Source organism: Lissotriton helveticus, chromosome 4_1 (assembly GCF_964261635.1).
Source record: "Lissotriton helveticus chromosome 4_1, aLisHel1.1, whole genome shotgun sequence".
NCBI classification, from domain to species: Eukaryota; Metazoa; Chordata; class Amphibia; order Caudata; family Salamandridae; genus Lissotriton; species Lissotriton helveticus.
The window spans coordinates 365,082,560-365,102,276 of NC_136063.1; the positions used below are offsets into that span (position 1 = coordinate 365,082,560).

At 40.9% G+C, this 19,717-nt stretch overlaps 1 protein-coding gene across 1 annotated transcript in view; it reads right to left on the reverse strand.

The window, feature by feature from the left end:
* LOC144828000 (fibrocystin-L-like) overlaps positions 1-19,717 on the reverse strand; it is a 1,506,874-nt gene that overhangs the window by 1,438,036 nt on the left and 49,121 nt on the right. Inside the window, exons 4-6 of the mRNA XM_078686147.1 lie at positions 16,414-16,471; positions 2,415-2,499; positions 2,014-2,067 (exon numbers count right to left, since the gene is read on the reverse strand). Of these exons, the coding sequence (XP_078542273.1) occupies positions 2,014-2,067; positions 2,415-2,499; positions 16,414-16,471 (197 nt within the window). The remainder of the gene's footprint in view (positions 1-2,013; positions 2,068-2,414; positions 2,500-16,413; positions 16,472-19,717) is intronic.

The following is a 19,717-nucleotide window of genomic DNA, read 5'->3' on the forward strand; positions in this document are numbered from 1 at the left end:
TGTCCAGGACGTGGTTAGCTTCGATAAACTCGGAGAGTTGAGCGTTGATGGCCGTCTCGATGACCTTGGCTGTCGAGGGAGCAGGGAGATGGGTCTGTCGTGTCGGTGGACAGTTTCTTTAGCAGGGGGTTGATCTCGGCATGTTTCCAGTCATGAGAGAAGGTGGCGGTCTCGATGGAGCAGTTGATCGTGCAGCGCAGTTTGGGGCCTCTGGAGGTGTCGGCTCTGTAGAAGATGTGGTGCAGGCAGCGGTCAAAGGGGGCTCTGGAGGGAATACTCTTCATGGTCTTGAGAATGTCGGCCATGGTACGCAGGGCCCAGTTGAGCCTGAAGCGCATGAAAGAGGATTTGCAACTAACTATGAGTAAATTCTCAGGGACATGCCTGCTTTGGATAGAGTTTGTGCCTTGGAGACAGTGGCGAGGGTTTGAAGCACTGAGCCATTGTCAAAGCCAGGAGGAAGCTCAACAGAACGATGAGGGTGTTCTGTATGGTATTGCACATTAAGGTTCTATCTCATAGTGGCTTTAGGGAAGAGGATCAGTTTCTGTTTTGTAAATATTGGACACATCTACCTCGGTTTGGGAATGCTTATTACCTGATGGAACTGCGGTACAAGGTGGAGAAGCTTTGGAATGAGAAAATATGGTGCAGAGGTTTCTCTAAGTAAGGAGCCAAATGATGTTCCTGGTTTGATGGTAGTTTGGGGGATGGAGTGTCAGATGTGGGCATGTCCACCCCTTTGGGGGTGGAGGGGTGGATTTTCCCATCGGGGAGGAGAAAGATGGTGTGTGGAGCTTTGGAACAGGACAAGGAGGCTGCATTGGAGGATGTTAGGTAGGGTAAGTGAGAGAGACTGGGTAAATGCAAAGAACATGATGAATGACAAGTGAAAGATTGAGGGCGGGTGTTGAGATTTGGGAGTGGGAACAGTTGATACACATTGAGGATTTTGATGTATTGAAGAAGGTGACGTTATGTCAAAGTTGTATTAAGGTTAACAATATTATGGCAAAACCTGTCATAATAAAGTGGCCTTTTACACTTCCTAATGGAGGATGTGTGATTATTTAACAAATATGTAATGAGACAAAATAAACACCGGTCCGCAAAAAAGGAGTGCATTTGGGTCCCACCAGCAAGCACACCAATTCAAATGAAGCACTAATTAAATTATATAGATAATGTCAAAAGAAGTACTGTAACAACCTATGGGGAGGAATGTGCACCTTCACCAACTACAGGCCTCTGTATGCTGTCAACTGTATGCTCTTTTTCCATCACTGCAATAACATGTATGATGTGATTTTTGTTGTGGCCATAAATCTCCTCACTATTGACATTCATACTATCACACATGATGGTACAAATGCTCAGAAAAGATTACATTTTAAAACATTACTGCCTATGGGGATCGATATTTGTGTTTAACAGTTTTATGGTAGTTTATATTGTGCAATCATTGCATTCAGAATAACCTGTCAGAGATCATGTAGATTTCTTGGCCGGTAAAAGCTGTGGTAATTACAGTGGTTAGTTTGTGTCTGTGGTTGCAAGTGGCACTCCCTTTGGGACAGGAATATAGTTTTCATCATTGGACATTGCCCTATACTAAAAAAGAGAAGAAAAGAAATGAAAAAAGAAGTGGGTACCATAGGATAGGTAAGCAGTGGCAAAGGGAGAAAGCAGTGGTGAAACAGATCCTACATGAGCGTGATGAGATAAGGAGACAGCACAGGTAAGGTAATCAAGGCTTGGGAGCCTTGGAATTTGGCAACCCCAGCATGTTGCAGCACTGACAGCTGGCACCTAAGAATAACATTGTGCCCCTGCTCCTATTTTTAATTAATTACACACTGGGTCCTTATACACAAGAGAACATGCTATATGATGATTTCTAATGCACAGTGTATTGAACGTGATCTCCAAATTTTATTCAGCCTGAATACTCCCAAAAAACCTTGAGAAGCTCCACAATTCGAGCCACTATTTGTTTGCATGCATGGTACTTACAGAGTGTCTGAGTTGGGTGCAAGCAGTTCACAAGGCATTCCTCCTGCATAGGTTCTGAAAATGGTGGCAAGATAGTGAAATAATATAATAAGTTCATGATACACAATGTCATAATCAGGCAGAAAATTATTTTCAAACATATATTAATGTAGAAATTATTTATTACCACCTTTATTGCCTTGGGTGGTTGTAATTGTGTTAGAAAGCAGTATACTACACACTGTGGGAACTATAGATTTCTCATTCTGATTTTAGATTTGTTTTTACTATAACAGATATAATTAATTACATACAATGGAAAATATATATGAGAGCATACAAGTACAAAATATATACGTGCCTATATGTGCAAATATATTTAGGTTTTTTAATAACACATCAATATCGTTAATAATAATTACCTCAAAATTCGAACATTTGAACTGACAGCGGTATTACTGACGTAGACATCTGTAAAGATGTTTCCACTGATGGTGATCATTGAACCTGAATACATTGAATAAAGGTCATCATAAAAATATACATTTCAACATGGGAAATGTCCTAAACAGTTATTAATGCAACTAGAGAGGGTTTTGGTTTTTAATCAGTAAGGCTAGGTCAAATTTAACAAGCACACAGGAACACACATGCCAATACGGATGTCGGTTAGTCTTCACTTCACATGATCACACATGACACTTGATGTGGCCATAAATCATAATTTTATTAATTTTGTCTTTCACTTTTTTCATTTGCTTGTGAAAATATGTTTTCATAAATTTTGTATTCAAATACCTATCAGTTTTCTAACGTAAAAAATCAACATACAAAAATTCACAGAAGGCAACAGCATTAGTATGAATCAAGTTTCAAAATACTGAACGCCACAAACTACATTGTTGGACATGGCATGGACAAAACATAGACAACAAATTCAACAATATAAAAAACAAATATGATAAGCTTGAGTTCTGTATTTCGTAAACAAGTCCCTTTAAAACAAGAGAAAACTAGACATTGCCCTGCAGGTTGAAATTGGATAATAATTTGACAACCACAAAAGCAACCTTAATCAGGGCTGCAACCAGACTGTCCGTGGGCTCTGTGAAACCAGACCCAGGGCCAGTGTTATGTTGGAAACACAGTGAAAATTAGGGCTGGGCGTAGTTTGCGAAGTAACGCTTCGCAAAGCTATGCAAAATGCACTTCGCATTACGTGAGCCAAGAGTAGCACTACGCGAATTGCGTAGTAGCATGTTCGCACTGTGCAAGATGCCGTTTTCAATGATTGCACAGTGCGGACAAGCATCCGACACTCTGCAATCATTGAAAACGGCATCTTGCACAGTGCAAGCTGTAGTTTTCTGCCGCTTCAGGAGATTTTTCCTCGAGCGGCAGCTTTTTTAACGCGGACTGGTAGTTTCTCATCTTGAGCTCACCGCGAGCAAGCAAAAAATGACAGCTGCACTACGCTACGCATGTTCGCACTGTGCTACGTGCAGTTTGCATAGTGCGAAGTTGCGCAAACTTCGCAAACTACGTAAGTGTAGCGTAGTGCTTTGCCCAGGCCTAGTGAAAACACACACTTACATGAGGGTAAATTATATATTAGGGTACACTTGTAATTGACATGACCTACCTTTTAAGTTCCTATTACATAATAGGGCATGGGGGATTAAAACTACCTTTAAATCCCTAGCATATATTAGGGCAAGGCAGTTTAGAGGCCAGCAGCCCTTTCTGCACTTGCATGTGTGCACTGCTGAGAGCCTGAGGTCATTTTAAAAACAGCCCTGTGTTGCAGAACTGCTTTTAAATGTAAATTGTGCCCAAACTCGACTTTGGTGTTAAGGGCACTTAAAAAGTGATAAACTACAACATTGTGGCATATTAGATACCCCCTGAGTCTCCCCTATGTGTTGCAGGGGTAGGTGGGTCATATAATTATAAGGAGGACCCTTATAAAAGAGGTTTGATGTGCCCTGGGGATAGAGAAATGCACATTTCACTTCCGCATTGTAAGTAAGTGCTTCCCAAAATCGACTTTGATGCTGGGAGGTCTCTGGAGTTAGAACCTACAATATTTTTGCATATTCAGGACCCCTAAAGTCTCCCCTAGTTGTCCCAGTGGTGGGGGATCATGTACCTATAAGCAAGGTCCTTATAAATGATGTTTTATAGGCCCTGGTGTTATAGAAATTGAGCATTTAATTTTACCCTTTGTAGATCCCCAGCCAGATAGGATAACATGGCAACAGCTTATGAATGCATAACTATTGATAGGAAGCAAAATAAAATATAATTTAAGGGCATAGGAGAATGACATTGATAAGTCCAACAATATGCTATTGTTTAATTCAGCCGAAAATAAACAGAAAATAAAGTATAAGACATTCTTGTCTGTAAGTCAAAATTCAGCCTTCATTTGGTCTTCCTTAATTGGTCAGAGTTAACAGGATTAGCCAGGCAGCTTTGATGAAGTGAAAAGTGGCTCACCTGTGCGATGCTATCTGTTGCAAATAGCTCTGCTGTATTGGAATGTCAGAGCAGGACGGAGGGGTCATAAAACATGAGATTGAAAGGGAAGGCCAGGTTCTTCTATCCACCGGCCCTCTGACCAAGCCAGATGGCAGGCTTAAGGCAGGAGTTTTCAGATGGTAGGAGGAGTAGAGCTATAGAATTGAGCAACATTGAAGGTTGAGTTAACTAGTTCTTGCTCCTCTGCAGGGACTTCAGCCATACTGACTTTTGGAAGAATAGTGCTCCTGGGAGATGCCACACTTTGGTGGAAGTGGTCATGCTCTGATGTGTAGCCCTGCACCTCAATGGACAGGAGTGTTAAATATTGGAGGGATTTGTTAGCATGAGCTGAAAGCCATTTTGTGTTTCTGGCAGCCATCTTCTTTGCAATGTGCTGCCATGTGCTCGCCATGTGCTCTGTCCTCCCTCAGTGGTGACTGCTCTTATAATCTGTCTAGAAATGAACTATATTTAGCATCTTCCACCTTCGCACATGTTCAGTTGAGCTTGCAGCTATCCTTGCAACTGTTTCTAGTCTGTAAATGTCAGGATGTGTTCACCAGAATTAGCAACTGTTAGCTCCTCCCACTTTGTTGAGCAAGCAGATCTTGCATGCCCATCTTAGTCATTTATGCATGCTTACATGTGCCAGGACTGCCCCTTGGTCTTATGCTGACTATGTAACCCTAAGCATATATAAGGCCCCTGTTTTCTGTAATCCTCGGACTGCCTCATTCATTTGCTAAAGCTTCTGTGAGATGTAGTCTCCCTCATTTAAGGTTAATAAAGGTGTTACTTTTATATTTCAGCTTGTGTGCCAATTTCTTCTGAGAAGGTTTCTATTTTCTACAAATGGCGCTCCAACATAGACCTCATCAGAGAAGTGGCTATCTAAGGAGTGATCTTGTCAGGAGACAGAAATCTACTGAGGAGGACAGGACAGGACTCTACTAAGGAAGTACTCTGTGCACGTAGATTCGGGGAATTCTCTCTCTCCGTAGCCCAGTATATTTCTGATCTTCCTTATTTTGATCCTCTATATGATGTCACTCCTGACTGAGAACCTTCTTGGCGTGAGTATTCTAAAAAGACCGTTGGGTCATTCCGAACTTGGCAGTTAGAATTTGGACAACCATTTGTTTGGTAAGCGTTGTTCTGCGGCACTTGCTGTTAGTTTGATGCCTTGGATTGGTAAGGTAGTTTAGTAACGCTTACTGTGGCTTTGGAATTTTGGAATTTGTGTTGGCCAACTTTGGATTTGTATGGGATAGATATACGAATTGCAATTTGTGTAGGCAGGTAATGAGGAGATTTTTCTCTATTTGAATTTGTTTGAACGGCGCAACGTACGAAGAGTACCTTAAGCGCTACTTTGGGTATAATACTTGCATATTCTGCAATATTTTTGGCATGCCTGTTTCAAGCACACATCAAAGAATGTGTTGCTTTTTGGAGGTACCATAGTAAGATGTGAATTAAATTAGCCGGCTCCCTTGAGGGAATAGCTTGATAGGTTTAGGTATAAAAACATATTTCTTCCTTGGTGATTCTGTATCCCCATGGAATTCAAATATGGACATAATACAGACAAGGATCCTTTTTCTATGCACGTTTATGAATGGAAATATGCAGAGCGATTTTTAGGTGTTCTGCCAGACAAAGCTAGTGAATTGAGTGTATTTTGGCTTCTTGGAAATAAAATAGTTTATTGGGCGGTTATTTTTGGCAGGGTTTGGAATACTATTGAGAAGCTCTTTTTGTAAATATGACTTACAACTAGTATTTACAAATGGTTTGGTTTGAGAACAGTCTGTGGGCTGTCCTTTGTTTCTGTCCTAAGTGTTGATCTGTGGGTTAATCATGTGTTTGGATGTCTGTGTGGCAATTGCAAAAAACAACAAGTGATGGACTGAATGTGGATCAATGTCACACACTCCCCCAGTCAAAAGATCTGGGCCCAAATCCATCGTTTTTTTTGCACTCCACACCACCCTGGGTCAGATAATGGCTTTATGCAAATCAGCTCTGACCCTGTTGCCCCATGGGAACAGTCCAGTCCGAACTACAACAGCCATATCTTTCCCAGACCGGAATCAAGCATCCGAGGACCGGACCGGTTTCGAGGTAACACCTCTCTTCAGCCCGGCTAGCTTGACTCCAAGTGGTGTGGAGTGCCTGGGACCCACGTCTGGGCATCCCCAGCGCACTTAGGGCGGCAATTGCAAAAAACAACAAGTGATGGACTGAATGTGGATCAATGTCACACACTCCCCCAGTCAAAAGATCTGGGCCCAAATCCATCGTTTTTTTTGCACTCCACACCACCCTGGGTCAGATAATGGCTTTATGCAAATCAGCTCTGACCCTGTTGCCCCATGGGAACAGTCCAGTCCGAACTACAACAGCCATATCTTTCCCAGACCGGAATCAAGCATCCGAGGACCGGACCGGTTTCGAGGTAACACCTCTCTTCAGCCCGGCTAGCTTGACTCCAAGTGGTGTGGAGTGCCTGGGACCCACGTCTGGGCATCCCCAGCGCACTTAGGGCGGCAATTGCAAAAAACAACAAGTGATGGACTGAATGTGGATCAATGTCACACACTCCCCCAGTCAAAAGATCTGGGCCCAAATCCATCGGTTTTTTTTGCACTCCACACCACCCTGGGTCAGATAATGGCTTTATGCAAATCAGCTCTGACCCTGTTGCCCCATGGGAACAGTCCAGTCCGAACTACAACAGCCATATCTTTCCCAGACCGGAATCAAGCATCCGAGGACCGGACCGGTTTCGAGGTAACACCTCTCTTCAGCCCGGCTAGCTTGACTCCAAGTGGTGTGGAGTGCCTGGGACCCACGTCTGGGCATCCCCAGCGCACTTAGGGCGGCAATTGCAAAAAACAACAAGTGATGGACTGAATGTGGATCAATGTCACACACTCCCCCAGTCAAAAGATCTGGGCCCAAATCCATCGGTTTTTTTGCACTCCACACCACCCTGGGTCAGATAATGGCTTTATGCAAATCAGCTCTGACCCTGTTGCCCCATGGGAACAGTCCAGTCCGAACTACAACAGCCATATCTTTCCCAGACCGGAATCAAGCATCCGAGGACCGGACCGGTTTCGAGGTAACACCTCTCTTCAGCCCGGCTAGCTTGACTCCAAGTGGTGTGGAGTGCCTGGGACCCACGTCTGGGCATCCCCAGCGCACTTAGGGCGGCAATTGCAAAAAACAACAAGTGATGGACTGAATGTGGATCAATGTCACACACTCCCCCAGTCAAAAGATCTGGGCCCAAATCCATCGTTTTTTTTGCACTCCACACCACCCTGGGTCAGATAATGGCTTTATGCAAATCAGCTCTGACCCTGTTGCCCCATGGGAACAGTCCAGTCCGAACTACAACAGCCATATCTTTCCCAGACCGGAATCAAGCATCCGAGGACCGGACCGGTTTCGAGGTAACACCTCTCTTCAGCCCGGCTAGCTTGACTCCAAGTGGTGTGGAGTGCCTGGGACCCACGTCTGGGCATCCCCAGCGCACTTAGGGCGGCAATTGCAAAAAACAACAAGTGATGGACTGAATGTGGATCAATGTCACACACTCCCCCAGTCAAAAGATCTGGGCCCAAATCCATCGTTTTTTTTGCACTCCACACCACCCTGGGTCAGATAATGGCTTTATGCAAATCAGCTCTGACCCTGTTGCCCCATGGGAACAGTCCAGTCCGAACTACAACAGCCATATCTTTCCCAGACCGGAATCAAGCATCCGAGGACCGGACCGGTTTCGAGGTAACACCTCTCTTCAGCCCGGCTAGCTTGACTCCAAGTGGTGTGGAGTGCCTGGGACCCACGTCTGGGCATCCCCAGCGCACTTAGGGCGGCAATTGCAAAAAACAACTAGTGATGGACTGAATGTGGATCAATGTCACACACTCCCCCAGTCAAAAGATCTGGGCCCAAATCCATCGTTTTTTTTGCACTCCACACCACCCTGGGTCAGATAATGGCTTTATGCAAATCAGCTCTGACCCTGTTGCCCCATGGGAACAGTCCAGTCCGAACTACAACAGCCATATATTTCCCAGACCGGAATCAAGCATCCGAGGACCGGACCGGTTTCGAGGTAACACCTCTCTTCAGCCCGGCTAGCTTGACTCCAAGTGGTGTGGAGTGCCTGGGACCCACGTCTGGGCATCCCCAGCGCACTTAGGGCGGCAATTGCAAAAAACAACAAGTGATGGACTGAATGTGGATCAATGTCACACACTCCCCCAGTCAAAAGATCTGGGCCCAAATCCATCGTTTTTTTTGCACTCCACACCACCCTGGGTCAGATAATGGCTTTATGCAAATCAGCTCTGACCCTGTTGCCCCATGGGAACAGTCCAGTCCGAACTACAACAGCCATATCTTTCCCAGACCGGAATCAAGCATCCGAGGACCGGACCGGTTTCGAGGTAACACCTCTCTTCAGCCCGGCTAGCTTGACTCCAAGTGGTGTGGAGTGCCTGGGACCCACGTCTGGGCATCCCCAGCGCACTTAGGGCGGCAATTGCAAAAAACAACAAGTGATGGACTGAATGTGGATCAATGTCACACACTCCCCCAGTCAAAAGATCTGGGCCCTAATCCATCGTTTTTTTTTTTTGCACTCCACACCACCCTGGGTCAGATAATGGCTTTATGCAAATCAGCTCTGACCCTGTTGCCCCATGGGAACAGTCCAGTCCGAACTACAACAGCCATATCTTTCCCAGACCGGAATCAAGCATCCGAGGACCGGACCGGTTTCAAGGTAACACCTCTCTTCAGCCCGGCTAGCTTGACTCCAAGTGGTGTGGAGTGCCTGGGACCCACGTCTGGGCATCCCCAGCGCACTTAGGGCGGCAATTGCAAAAAACAACAAGTGATGGACTGAATGTGGATCAATGTCACACACTCCCCCAGTCAAAAGATCTGGGCCCAAATCCATCGTTTTTTTTGCACTCCACACCACCCTGGGTCAGATAATGGCTTTATGCAAATCAGCTCTGACCCTGTTGCCCCATGGGAACAGTCCAGTCCGAACTACAACAGCCATATCTTTCCCAGACCGGAATCAAGCATCCGAGGACCGGACCGGTTTCGAGGTAACACCTCTCTTCAGCCCGGCTAGCTTGACTCCAAGTGGTGTGGAGTGCCTGGGACCCACGTCTGGGCATCCCCAGCGCACTTAGGGCGGCAATTGCAAAAAACAACAAGTGATGGACTGAATGTGGATCAATGTCACACACTCCCCCAGTCAAAAGATCTGGGCCCAAATCCATCGTTTTTTTTGCACTCCACAACACCCTGGGTCAGATAATGGCTTTATGCAAATCAGCTCTGACCCTGTTGCCCCATGGATGTCTGTGTGGTTCGTGGTTTTACATTGCAACATCTGTGAGTAAATAGCGATTGCGCTATTTGTGAAATAATGGCTCTTGAGCGCGCTGTGTTGTGTGATTCTGAGTGTGTGACCCCTTCTGTGTATGTCTGGATTGAGCTCAATGTGTGTTTGCGTTTTCTTGCTGTCATCAGTCTGTTATGCAAAATAGCATTTAATTAATATTAAATAAAAATTAAATACAAATCCAGAAATGAACCATATGATATGCTAAATAATTATATGTTACTATTTAATTTAGAGAGTAAGCAACAAAGCACATGTACAAACTTCCAATGCTTAAAAGATAAAATTAGAATTCACATTCAATAGGAATAAAATAGGCCTCAAAAACGAAATTGTGTGTTTTGTAATAAATAAACAATTATAAAGCATTTTCCTTAAATATATTGTATTAGATATTAACAGGCAAACACATCTTCTGAGTAAATTGGATGTTGTTGAACTAAAACAAATATTATAGAACATGCATTGAAATGCCTCAGTTTTAAATAGACCATCACCATGCTTCCATTTCAACACTAAGAAAAGCTTTACAACAGCTGTGTTTTAACTGCTTAGCAGCAGCTGTTGTGTTGATTGTAGGCCACGGAGAGACAGGAATGTTGACTCAGCCAGAATTTTGTCAGTTAAACACGGGGTAAAATCCTGCATTTCAGACTGCTGTTTTAAAAAGTTAAAAAAATCAGGTTCATTATTTTAGATACCAGGAAAACATTTAAAGTATGGATTTCCTTTCTTAAGGCCTTTTACATAAGCATATTCGTGGTTCTGATGTTAAATAATTGTCCGCAAAATGTTTCATGTTTCAAGTTAGGCTTCTGTGCTTAGGCTTGTGAATGAATGCATCTAAATACGATAGGCAAGGAATGAAGCTTGCTTTTCCTATGTGGAAATATTAAAATGATTGGTTTTATTAAGAACAATTTTTTATTAATTATGAAAAATTATAAAAAAAAATTAATGATCTTAAATTCGTTTTTTAAATATTTATAAAGCTTAATACTCATACTGTGACCTCCTAGCATTACAATTAAATTTAAGTTGTGTTGTACCGCATAATGAGGATATTTCACTCTGTGCAGGCGTAAAAAAACTCATTTTTATAACGGTATATATGATTATTTCAGATTTCTCACTCCTGGGCTATCTAGAGAACATTTTGAGGATGACTATTATGCAAAAAAATTATAGGATATTCAATTTTAAGTGCCCCAAATATCAAAGTCGAAATTGGGAAAAATTCACTATTTAAACAGCATTTCTTCCATTCAGAGCGGCTTTTAAAGTGCCTTAGGCTTCAGTAAATGCATACATTTAGGTATACTACAAATAGCTGACTTCTATATTGTTAGACAAGTCTACTGCACACTGCTTATATTTGAAAATATGTATAAAAAGCCAGCAGAAGTTATTAAACTGACACACAGGGGAATAGGTCAGCTTTCTGTTTTCAGGATGACTTTGAATAGGGAAAGCTGCATGGAAAATTTGCACACAGAATAGGACAGCTGGGAAGAGTTAAAAGTCAGTTCTATATTTAGAAGCCTGGCAGGGCTACCAGAGCAAGTTCTGCTTTGACATTTGACATCTGAAACTTTTTGAAAGACAAGATGGCAGCGCAGGGAAAGAAGGAGGAGTTGTGCTTATTTGTTTTGTTGGCAAAAGCAAGTTATATGCACTCATATGAATATACCACAATACAATTGTATATGTGAGCTTGGCCATATATACAGCACTAATGCTTTTAGTTTGGTGCTTACTAGGGCTGAGCTAATGGGATTTAGTTTGAATTCATTCGCCCTCATGTTACATTTGTAAATTTGCTAAAAGGATTGGGGTTTCGGTATTCATATTCTTTACCTCCTCAAAAGTGCTATGTACCTCCTATAACTTTGTTTATGGACAGTTGCTACAAATAGGGATTGATAGTGTTGACAGAAGTGAAACCTGTTTCAGGTTTCCTACTGTCAAAATGGGGTAAGGAGGCTAGCTCCTCTACAAATTGAGGCTAGGTAATATGTGTGCTGCTCTCTCCTTTTCTCAATTTTGTTTTTAGCCTGTCTAAATTGTCTGTGAAATGGCAATGAGACATTTAATTGGCTATTCAGTAATACTGTTTTAAACAGTATTAGCATTAATAAAATGAATAAATATATGTTATGTTACTGCCCATCCTGTTTGATGAAATTTTGACAGGTTCAGTAGTCTAGATTGTTGTTCCATTATTTTGACCTTTAAGGGGAGCTAGATGTGGGTAGTTTTTGTTCTAAAATTCTTAGGTGATAACACCATTATTGTATGTTTTTCCATGCTACATAGTTTTGCAAGGGCATTGCTAGTTTTGTATTAGCTAGTCTGTATACATAAACTGACAGTCCTTATTAGAGCTGATGTTGCATAGTTTGGATCATGAAAAGTAGAACGCAGGTAAGATGCCCATGTGATCCTTAGCAAAATATATTTTGAAGGAAATGTTTTATAGGTAAGAAACCCTTTTAAATTAGCAGTTTTAGATTTTTCTTGCTGCTCCTAGAACATGAGAGCATGGTCCTAAAGTGTACAATGTAGGTGGTTTTATTAGGAAGAATCATTTTAGAAGTGTCTGCAGTCCTGTACAAGAAATGTAAAGTTTATGAGCAAAAGTGTAGAACATTTCCTTTTTTGAGGGTTTTCAGATTAGCACACAGGAATACACCAATGTAAGGGTTTAGGGTATGTCTGTGTTGTTTTTCTCTTTTCCTCACAATTTAGTAAATGAATACAGACTTCCTTGGCTGCTTGGGATTGGGTGATGTATTACTCTTGTTCACCAAAGAGTTCCTTTTATACTTGCCAATAGGTCCAGGCTGTTGTTTTTTTTTCTCTCTCATAGATAGATGAAAGTGGTTCTTGGGTGCCTTGCTAATATATGGGGCGTCCCAAGACAAGGAAGTATTCTAAGACTATCCTCTTTGTTGATAGACTGTTTCTGTGCCTTGTCTAAAGTCCTTTTGTTCAGTCCACCAATAGATATTTGCTGCCTTACAACCATTACCAGAGGGGCCCGGACATCAGATTCAGCCTGGGGAGTCAGCGTCAGCACCAGTCCAGCTTGAAGCCAAAGTGAAGGTAACCAGCACAAGCATTGCTGGCAACTAGGACCTCAGTGAAGGCAGAAGCCCTGGGATGTTAAGTGTGTACCCCTGCCACTGTCTTGGTCGAAAGACGAGGTCACAAATCACAAAGGAGAAATTGTGGTTGATGCCCAGCTGAGAGTCACAGACCAACCAGAATGGCGAGGAAGCTTTGCTTGAGGTGACCCCTTTTGAAACAAGGGTTGCGTTAGAGATCCTAGTATCAGGCCTCTGAATCCTGGTCCTAAAGTGAATGCAAGTTTGCTCCTTTGTTTGTCGGTCAAGAGATACCTGGGTACACTGGATGCAATGTGTAGCCCCAATGAATGAGCAGTGCGCCAGCAGAGCAATACAGGAGTTAGGGAAGGACTTGAGATTAGGGTACAGGTGATGTGTCTCTGGTGCCTGTTAGATTGAAGTGAAGAAAACTGGTGCACTGCCTATAACACTGGACAGGATCGCTAAGAGCATTTGCCTGATGGGTGACTGCCCTATCCAGAAAGAAGATACTTTTTTCCTTGAAACTGGGCTGTGATTCTTGAGTTGCGAGTTGTGCAGCTCCACCGTGGAAACAACAAGAGCCTGCCTGTGAGGCTCAAACGGACACAGGGAGAAGACTCCCCTCTGGCTTGGTTGTACAGCGGCTTCAATTTCCCCAAGGACTTCTTCTTTTTTCTTGTCAATAATGTACCCCTTTAGTCGTCCCATTTTTGAGGAGGAGCAGCCCTTTGCAGCTCTTTGTTCTAATTCCTATGACCCTGTGTGGTCATCCTGGTCCAAGATATGATTGATGTTCTAGCCCTCATAAAAGGAAAATGTAAAAGTCAATTGGAAAATGTTTTTATTAGATATGTGTTGTTGGCTTTTCTGAAATTAAAATTAATAGTCACTGAAATGCATAGGAGCCCTGAAAATTTTTACTAGATGATTTTAGGATTTGCTTTTGCTTAGGACTAGGAAAAATGATAATTCTGTTTGTGATAGTGGTCATTACTTTCTCTTGCTATGTTAATTATGACCTGATGCTTTGCTCCCTTTGTATTCCTGCTTATACCTTACATGTACCCGCTTAATGAAATGTTTAGAATGGAAAATGCCCACCTAGCAATGAATTAGGATATTGATACATTTATGAAAATGAATGTGCAAATATTTTCTATGTTCATACTGGATCATAGGAATGTCTTTAGCTCATGCTAAATGGACTATCTGTTAAATATTGGAGGGGTTTGTTAAAAGGACCAAGTATCAGTGGGACCCCTGAGAAGGTTTCTATTTTCTACAGGAGTACTCTCCTGCCTGACCTCAAAGAACACTGAATAAATATGTGAGAGGTGAAGAGCCTCCCAGATTTGATTCTTAACCAGAAGTGAAGAAGACTTACCAAGCTAGAAACTTCATTTGCTCCATCACACTCTGCATTCTCACTGACTGCGCCTGCTGCATTATCTGGAACTACAGCACTTAAATTGTACCTTGCTGCAAGAGGAATAAAGTGTGGACTCCCTGCAAGCTGCAGGTTATATTGCTCACCTGGATCATCACCACCAAGAATCCCTTGCCTGAAGTGTGTCCAGTGGATTTGAAGGGATTTTGTCCAGGTGCATTGTGGCGATTGTGGTCCCAACCGTTCAAGGACCATCTTGGAGATTCCAGAGCTTTGGAATATGTTTTGGACACCTTGGGCCCCCCAGAGGACCTTCAGGAAAAAGTTCCAGAAGTTTGTAGATACTCTAGAAAAAAGCTCCATAAGGGGACCGAATCAACCGCTAAAGCTAAGCCACCCACCTTCAACCATGAGCCGTTCTGGCCTGCCGGTTGCCCCACTGAAAAGCTTCAGACATCCAACTTCCAGAGTTTGACTGTGAGCTCCCTGAAAATAAAGTCGGCAAACCCGTTCTGGTGAAGAACATCAAGGGACCCCAGCAGAAAAAGCTCCAGAAAAGTTTCTAAGTCAGAAGGTAAAATACCAACTGAGGCCTTCTGCATGGGGTATCCAACAGGGCTCCATCGCAGTTGGCCTGAAACTTTGACATTAGGCTGGTCAAACACGACCAGATGTCCCAGAGTGGCACTTTAGGTTTCTAAGTTCTATACAGTACTAAATCACATCTCTCGTTCCCTACATTGGATTTTTGTCGTTTTGGTGTCATTTTAAACATAAAAATATTTCCTTTTTATATAAATTGGAAAAACTAAATTCACTGAATTTGTGTTTCAAAATGCTTTATATACCTATCTCTAAAGTTAGTATGCAAAAAGAGGGATCCCAGTATACTTGAAATATTTAAATTGACATAGGGAAGAAAACTTAAAGCAAAATAATGTATACCAAAATTTCAAAGAGACGAAAGAAAAATTGATTTGCAACCAATGTTATTTAATCACATTGGTGAAAGTACTTATTTACACATATGACTTTGCATGAGACCATCTCATAATTATTCGCATAGGCGGTGCCCAGGAGGGGGGGGGAGTGCAAGGTAGTTAGTGATGGGTAGGTAATTTGGGAGGTAGTGACAGTTAATCACAAACAATTCTGGCATAGAAATGCTTATATACCCAATAGGCAACCTCTAAATATTAAAGACATGATGCCATTTAACACATATAAAGTCACAGTTAATAAATCACTGTTGAACGGTTGTTGGCAGATTTTCTAAAGTCGACGTTTTGACCGCTTGTCCATAGGTGTTTGTACCCTTACTGTTGGGGTCTTCATCAGGACTAGTGTGGTGTGAGAGGGGAGGTGGGCACCAGTGATTTATTAACGGGAGGAGTGGTGCACAAACCTCTCCAGGTGTCTACTGCCACGAGGGCTCAATATTTAGGACCTGGTTCAAGGGAGAGATGGGAGCCTCAGAAGAAGATCACTCACTACGTGAACTAAAGGGGCTACAAACTGTGAGCTCGTGCGACTTATAAATCACAGACTCATATCTCCCTGAAATACAGGAAGCATTAAAAAAATACAGCGAGGTTTCAAAGAGGTAGAAAAGTGAATTTTTAATTTGATAGAAATTCCTACTCGAATTCCATCCAAACATCACAGAAAGAGTCAACCATACACTTGCAGCTGAGCTCTGGAGAGTGCTATTCATTTGAATGGGATGACTCAATGATGAGCATCTTTTTAACATGGACATTCCAAAAGCGTGAAAGTTTCTGTCTTTTTAGCCAGGTTAATAAAAGGTAACGTTTTCGATATGTGTCCAAACAAGAAAAACGTTTCTACTTTTGGGCCTATTGATTCTTTCCTTCCGATACACGTTATGACATGCTTTAAACTTGTGCTTAGAGAAACTGGAAAGAGCTGAAGTGTGATCAGTGCATGTATTCAATGAAACTTACCTGGTAATCCCGATAAAGGTTCGATGCTGGTTATTGTCGGAGTAAGGTATGACCCAGCCTACAATACAAAGAGTGTTTGATTTCAATGGGGATGACTCCAGAATTTCAATAGAATTAAACATTATGCACTTTGTGATTTGCCATAAACATGATAAAACGATTCACATAACATTTTTTGCCGACTCTACAGAACCTATATTGTCCATTTTGATGTTACATATTCACACACAATTAATATGTTTTAATGTTATTTGGATCGTGTGGACTGTGTAATAAACTCTCCAAATAGTCATAGCCGACAAATTTACTTCACCAAAATGTGCATTCATTCCCAGTCATTTCTACCACAAATTAAATATTATTTTTTAGAAGGAGTGACAGCATTTATTTCTCTGAAACTGAGAGAAGAAATTTCTTTGCAACCCTTTGTAAATATGATCCGTTAACAAACACCACAACCTAGAAGTTTTCAGCAACAAGAGAAGGTGGATGCTGCATACAATTAGTTAATAGTAAGTGTAGGAAGGTGGAGTATTATGGAGTGACGCTGGTTAGGCTTTACTATACAATACTCTCACGAATCCCCAAAGATGGTCCTTGGATTTAACAAAAAGAAAAACTTAGCTCAGGCCCGGTAGAGTGGCAAAGATCTGTCAGGCTTTCCTAGGAGAACACGTGTAAAGCATTTCAGAGTGCCAGCTTGGTTAATAAGTAATTGACACAATTTTAAAGAGATCCGAAACCAATTTATAAAAATAAAGTAGATTTTTATATTAATGTAGACAGCAAAATGAACATGATCAGATACATGTAACTGGAGTTTGGGATTTAAGAACAAAACACAAATCACAGCAATTCAATACTGTATAACTTTTGCTTTGAGGTCAATGGGAAAAAGTGGTAGTGGCAATCGGTCACTTGCAGGTCGAGTTGTGTGGAACCCGAGGAGAGAAAAGGTGATGTGGGTCCCAGGACAAAGCCACGACAGTCAGTTCAAATTTACCTGGCTCGAAAAGTCTAGGTGCAGAGTTGTCGTGGCTGGCCTTGGCGGTGAAGCCAGAGCCGCAGGAGAGTTGGTTTTACTGCTTTCACAATGCTGGTGGGCAACAGGGTGCAAAAAGTTGACAGCAAACCATAGTTGCCGTCAGATGAAGGTTTTGAAGTATTCCCTGGAGGTGCAGCATTGAGCAAATGGGGTGGTTGCCAGACCGACGAGCAACAAGCTTTGGCAGCGGCAAGTACAGCAGAAAGTGATTGCAACATCCGGAGCAACTGGGGAAACACAGTAGCCACCTGAAACTTTGTGGAGTTCAGGTCTACATTTCCCACTATGCTCTTGACCATCTACTGAGCAATCCCTCAAAGGGCCTAATGGCCAGCGATTCTTCAAACTAGGTACACTTTTTTTACCTGTGGTTGCCGGGGACTAGTGCCACTAGACCAGGGGAGTCTGGTGATGCCTTTGGCTCTCAAAGGTGTCCCTCTGTTTGGGGGAACTGAACTTTGGTCCTGGATGAACCACTTTCATGCAGTTCCAGAAAGGTTTTCACAAGTACAGAGTATCATACCTTTGGATTTTGCAGCTCCTGTTGTCACAGACACGGGTCTCTTCTTTTGTCCTTGTTGCAAGTCAGAGCATAACTGAGGGCCTGGGTCAGGGCTAGCCCGTAATTCCTACATTTAGAGGTGTTAAGGGTGTGGGTGCAAGTGGCCTATGAGGTATTAGCTCCAGTGGCTAATCTCCCAATGAGGTGAACACCTCCGCTGTCGTTGGTCAACTTTCCTACCCAGAACCCACTATTCTACGGTGAGCAGTCAAAATATCGATTTTTATATATCGACCTACAGTAATATTGAGTTTTTAATATGGAAGGGACAGAATATTGATGTCAAGAATATCGGTGACCAGAATATCGACCTTAAGAGAAGTAATATATATATTTTTTATATTGAAGTAATTAATATCGAAGTTAGTAATATCGAAGTAAGTAATATCGTTGTTAATATTATCGATATTTATATTAGTGTTATGTATTTTAGTATGTATTTTATATATAGGTTTAACATTTTTTTGTAATGTATCTATATTATTTTTAAATATATGGAAGAAATGTTTCAAAATTAGTAATTTTTTTAAAGTAAATTTTGCATTTTAGTATCAGAGTGGGTTGTGGGTTTATAGTGGAATAGGGTGAGAAGTCATTTAATTATAATTAATTAATATGTTTTTATTTATTGGTATTGATTATTAATTTATTGTTAATTTATTATTAATTGGTAATTCATTTGTATTAATTGATTAATTTGCCATGATATTATTTCTAACTAATTTAATATTTTATGTATGTATTGTTATTGTTCATTAATTTATTGTTAATTAATTATTAATTGGTAATATATTTTTATTAATTAATTGATTAATTGATAATTAAATTAATTATGTTAATTTTTAGGTGTAGCAGGTTGTGGGTTTATAGGAGAATAGGGTGGGAAGTAATTTAATTATAAATAAATAATTAATATTTTTTATTTATGCTTATTGATAATTAATTTATTGTAAATTAATTAATACTTGGTGATTAATTGTTATTAATTGATTACTTTATAATTATATTGATTATAATTAGTTTATCATTATTTTATTTGTTGTTGTTGTTAGTTAATGTATTGTCAATTTATTATCAATTGTTAATTAATTTTGATTAATTGATTAACTGACAATTAAATTAATTGTATTTATTATAATTTTTTAGGTGTACAGTCATAATATCGAGTCTTTTATTTCGACTGGACAGAATATCGAGTAAAAAATATAGAATGGACATAATATCGACTAGACATAATATAGACAACAAAAATATCGACTAGAGAAAATTAATATCGAATAGAATGGACATAATATCGAATCAAAAATATAGAATGGACATAATATCGACTAGACATAATATAGACAACAAAAATATCGAATTTAAGGTAAGTTAATAATAATTTTTATTTTTTGTGTAATATAAGTCTGTAGCGGGTTGTGGGTTTATAGGGGAATAGGGTGGGAAGTAATTTAATTCTAATTAATTAAATATGTTAATTTATTTATTAATATCTATTTAGAATTAATTGTTAATTAATTATTAATTGGTAATTAATTAAAATATAATTGGTAATTAATTATAATTGATTAATTGATAAATATTTTAATTTTAGTAATTTATTTTCTGTAGCGGGTTGTGGGTTTATAGGGGAATAGGGTGGGAAGTAATTTTATTATAATTAATTAAATATGTTAATTTATGTATTGATATTTATT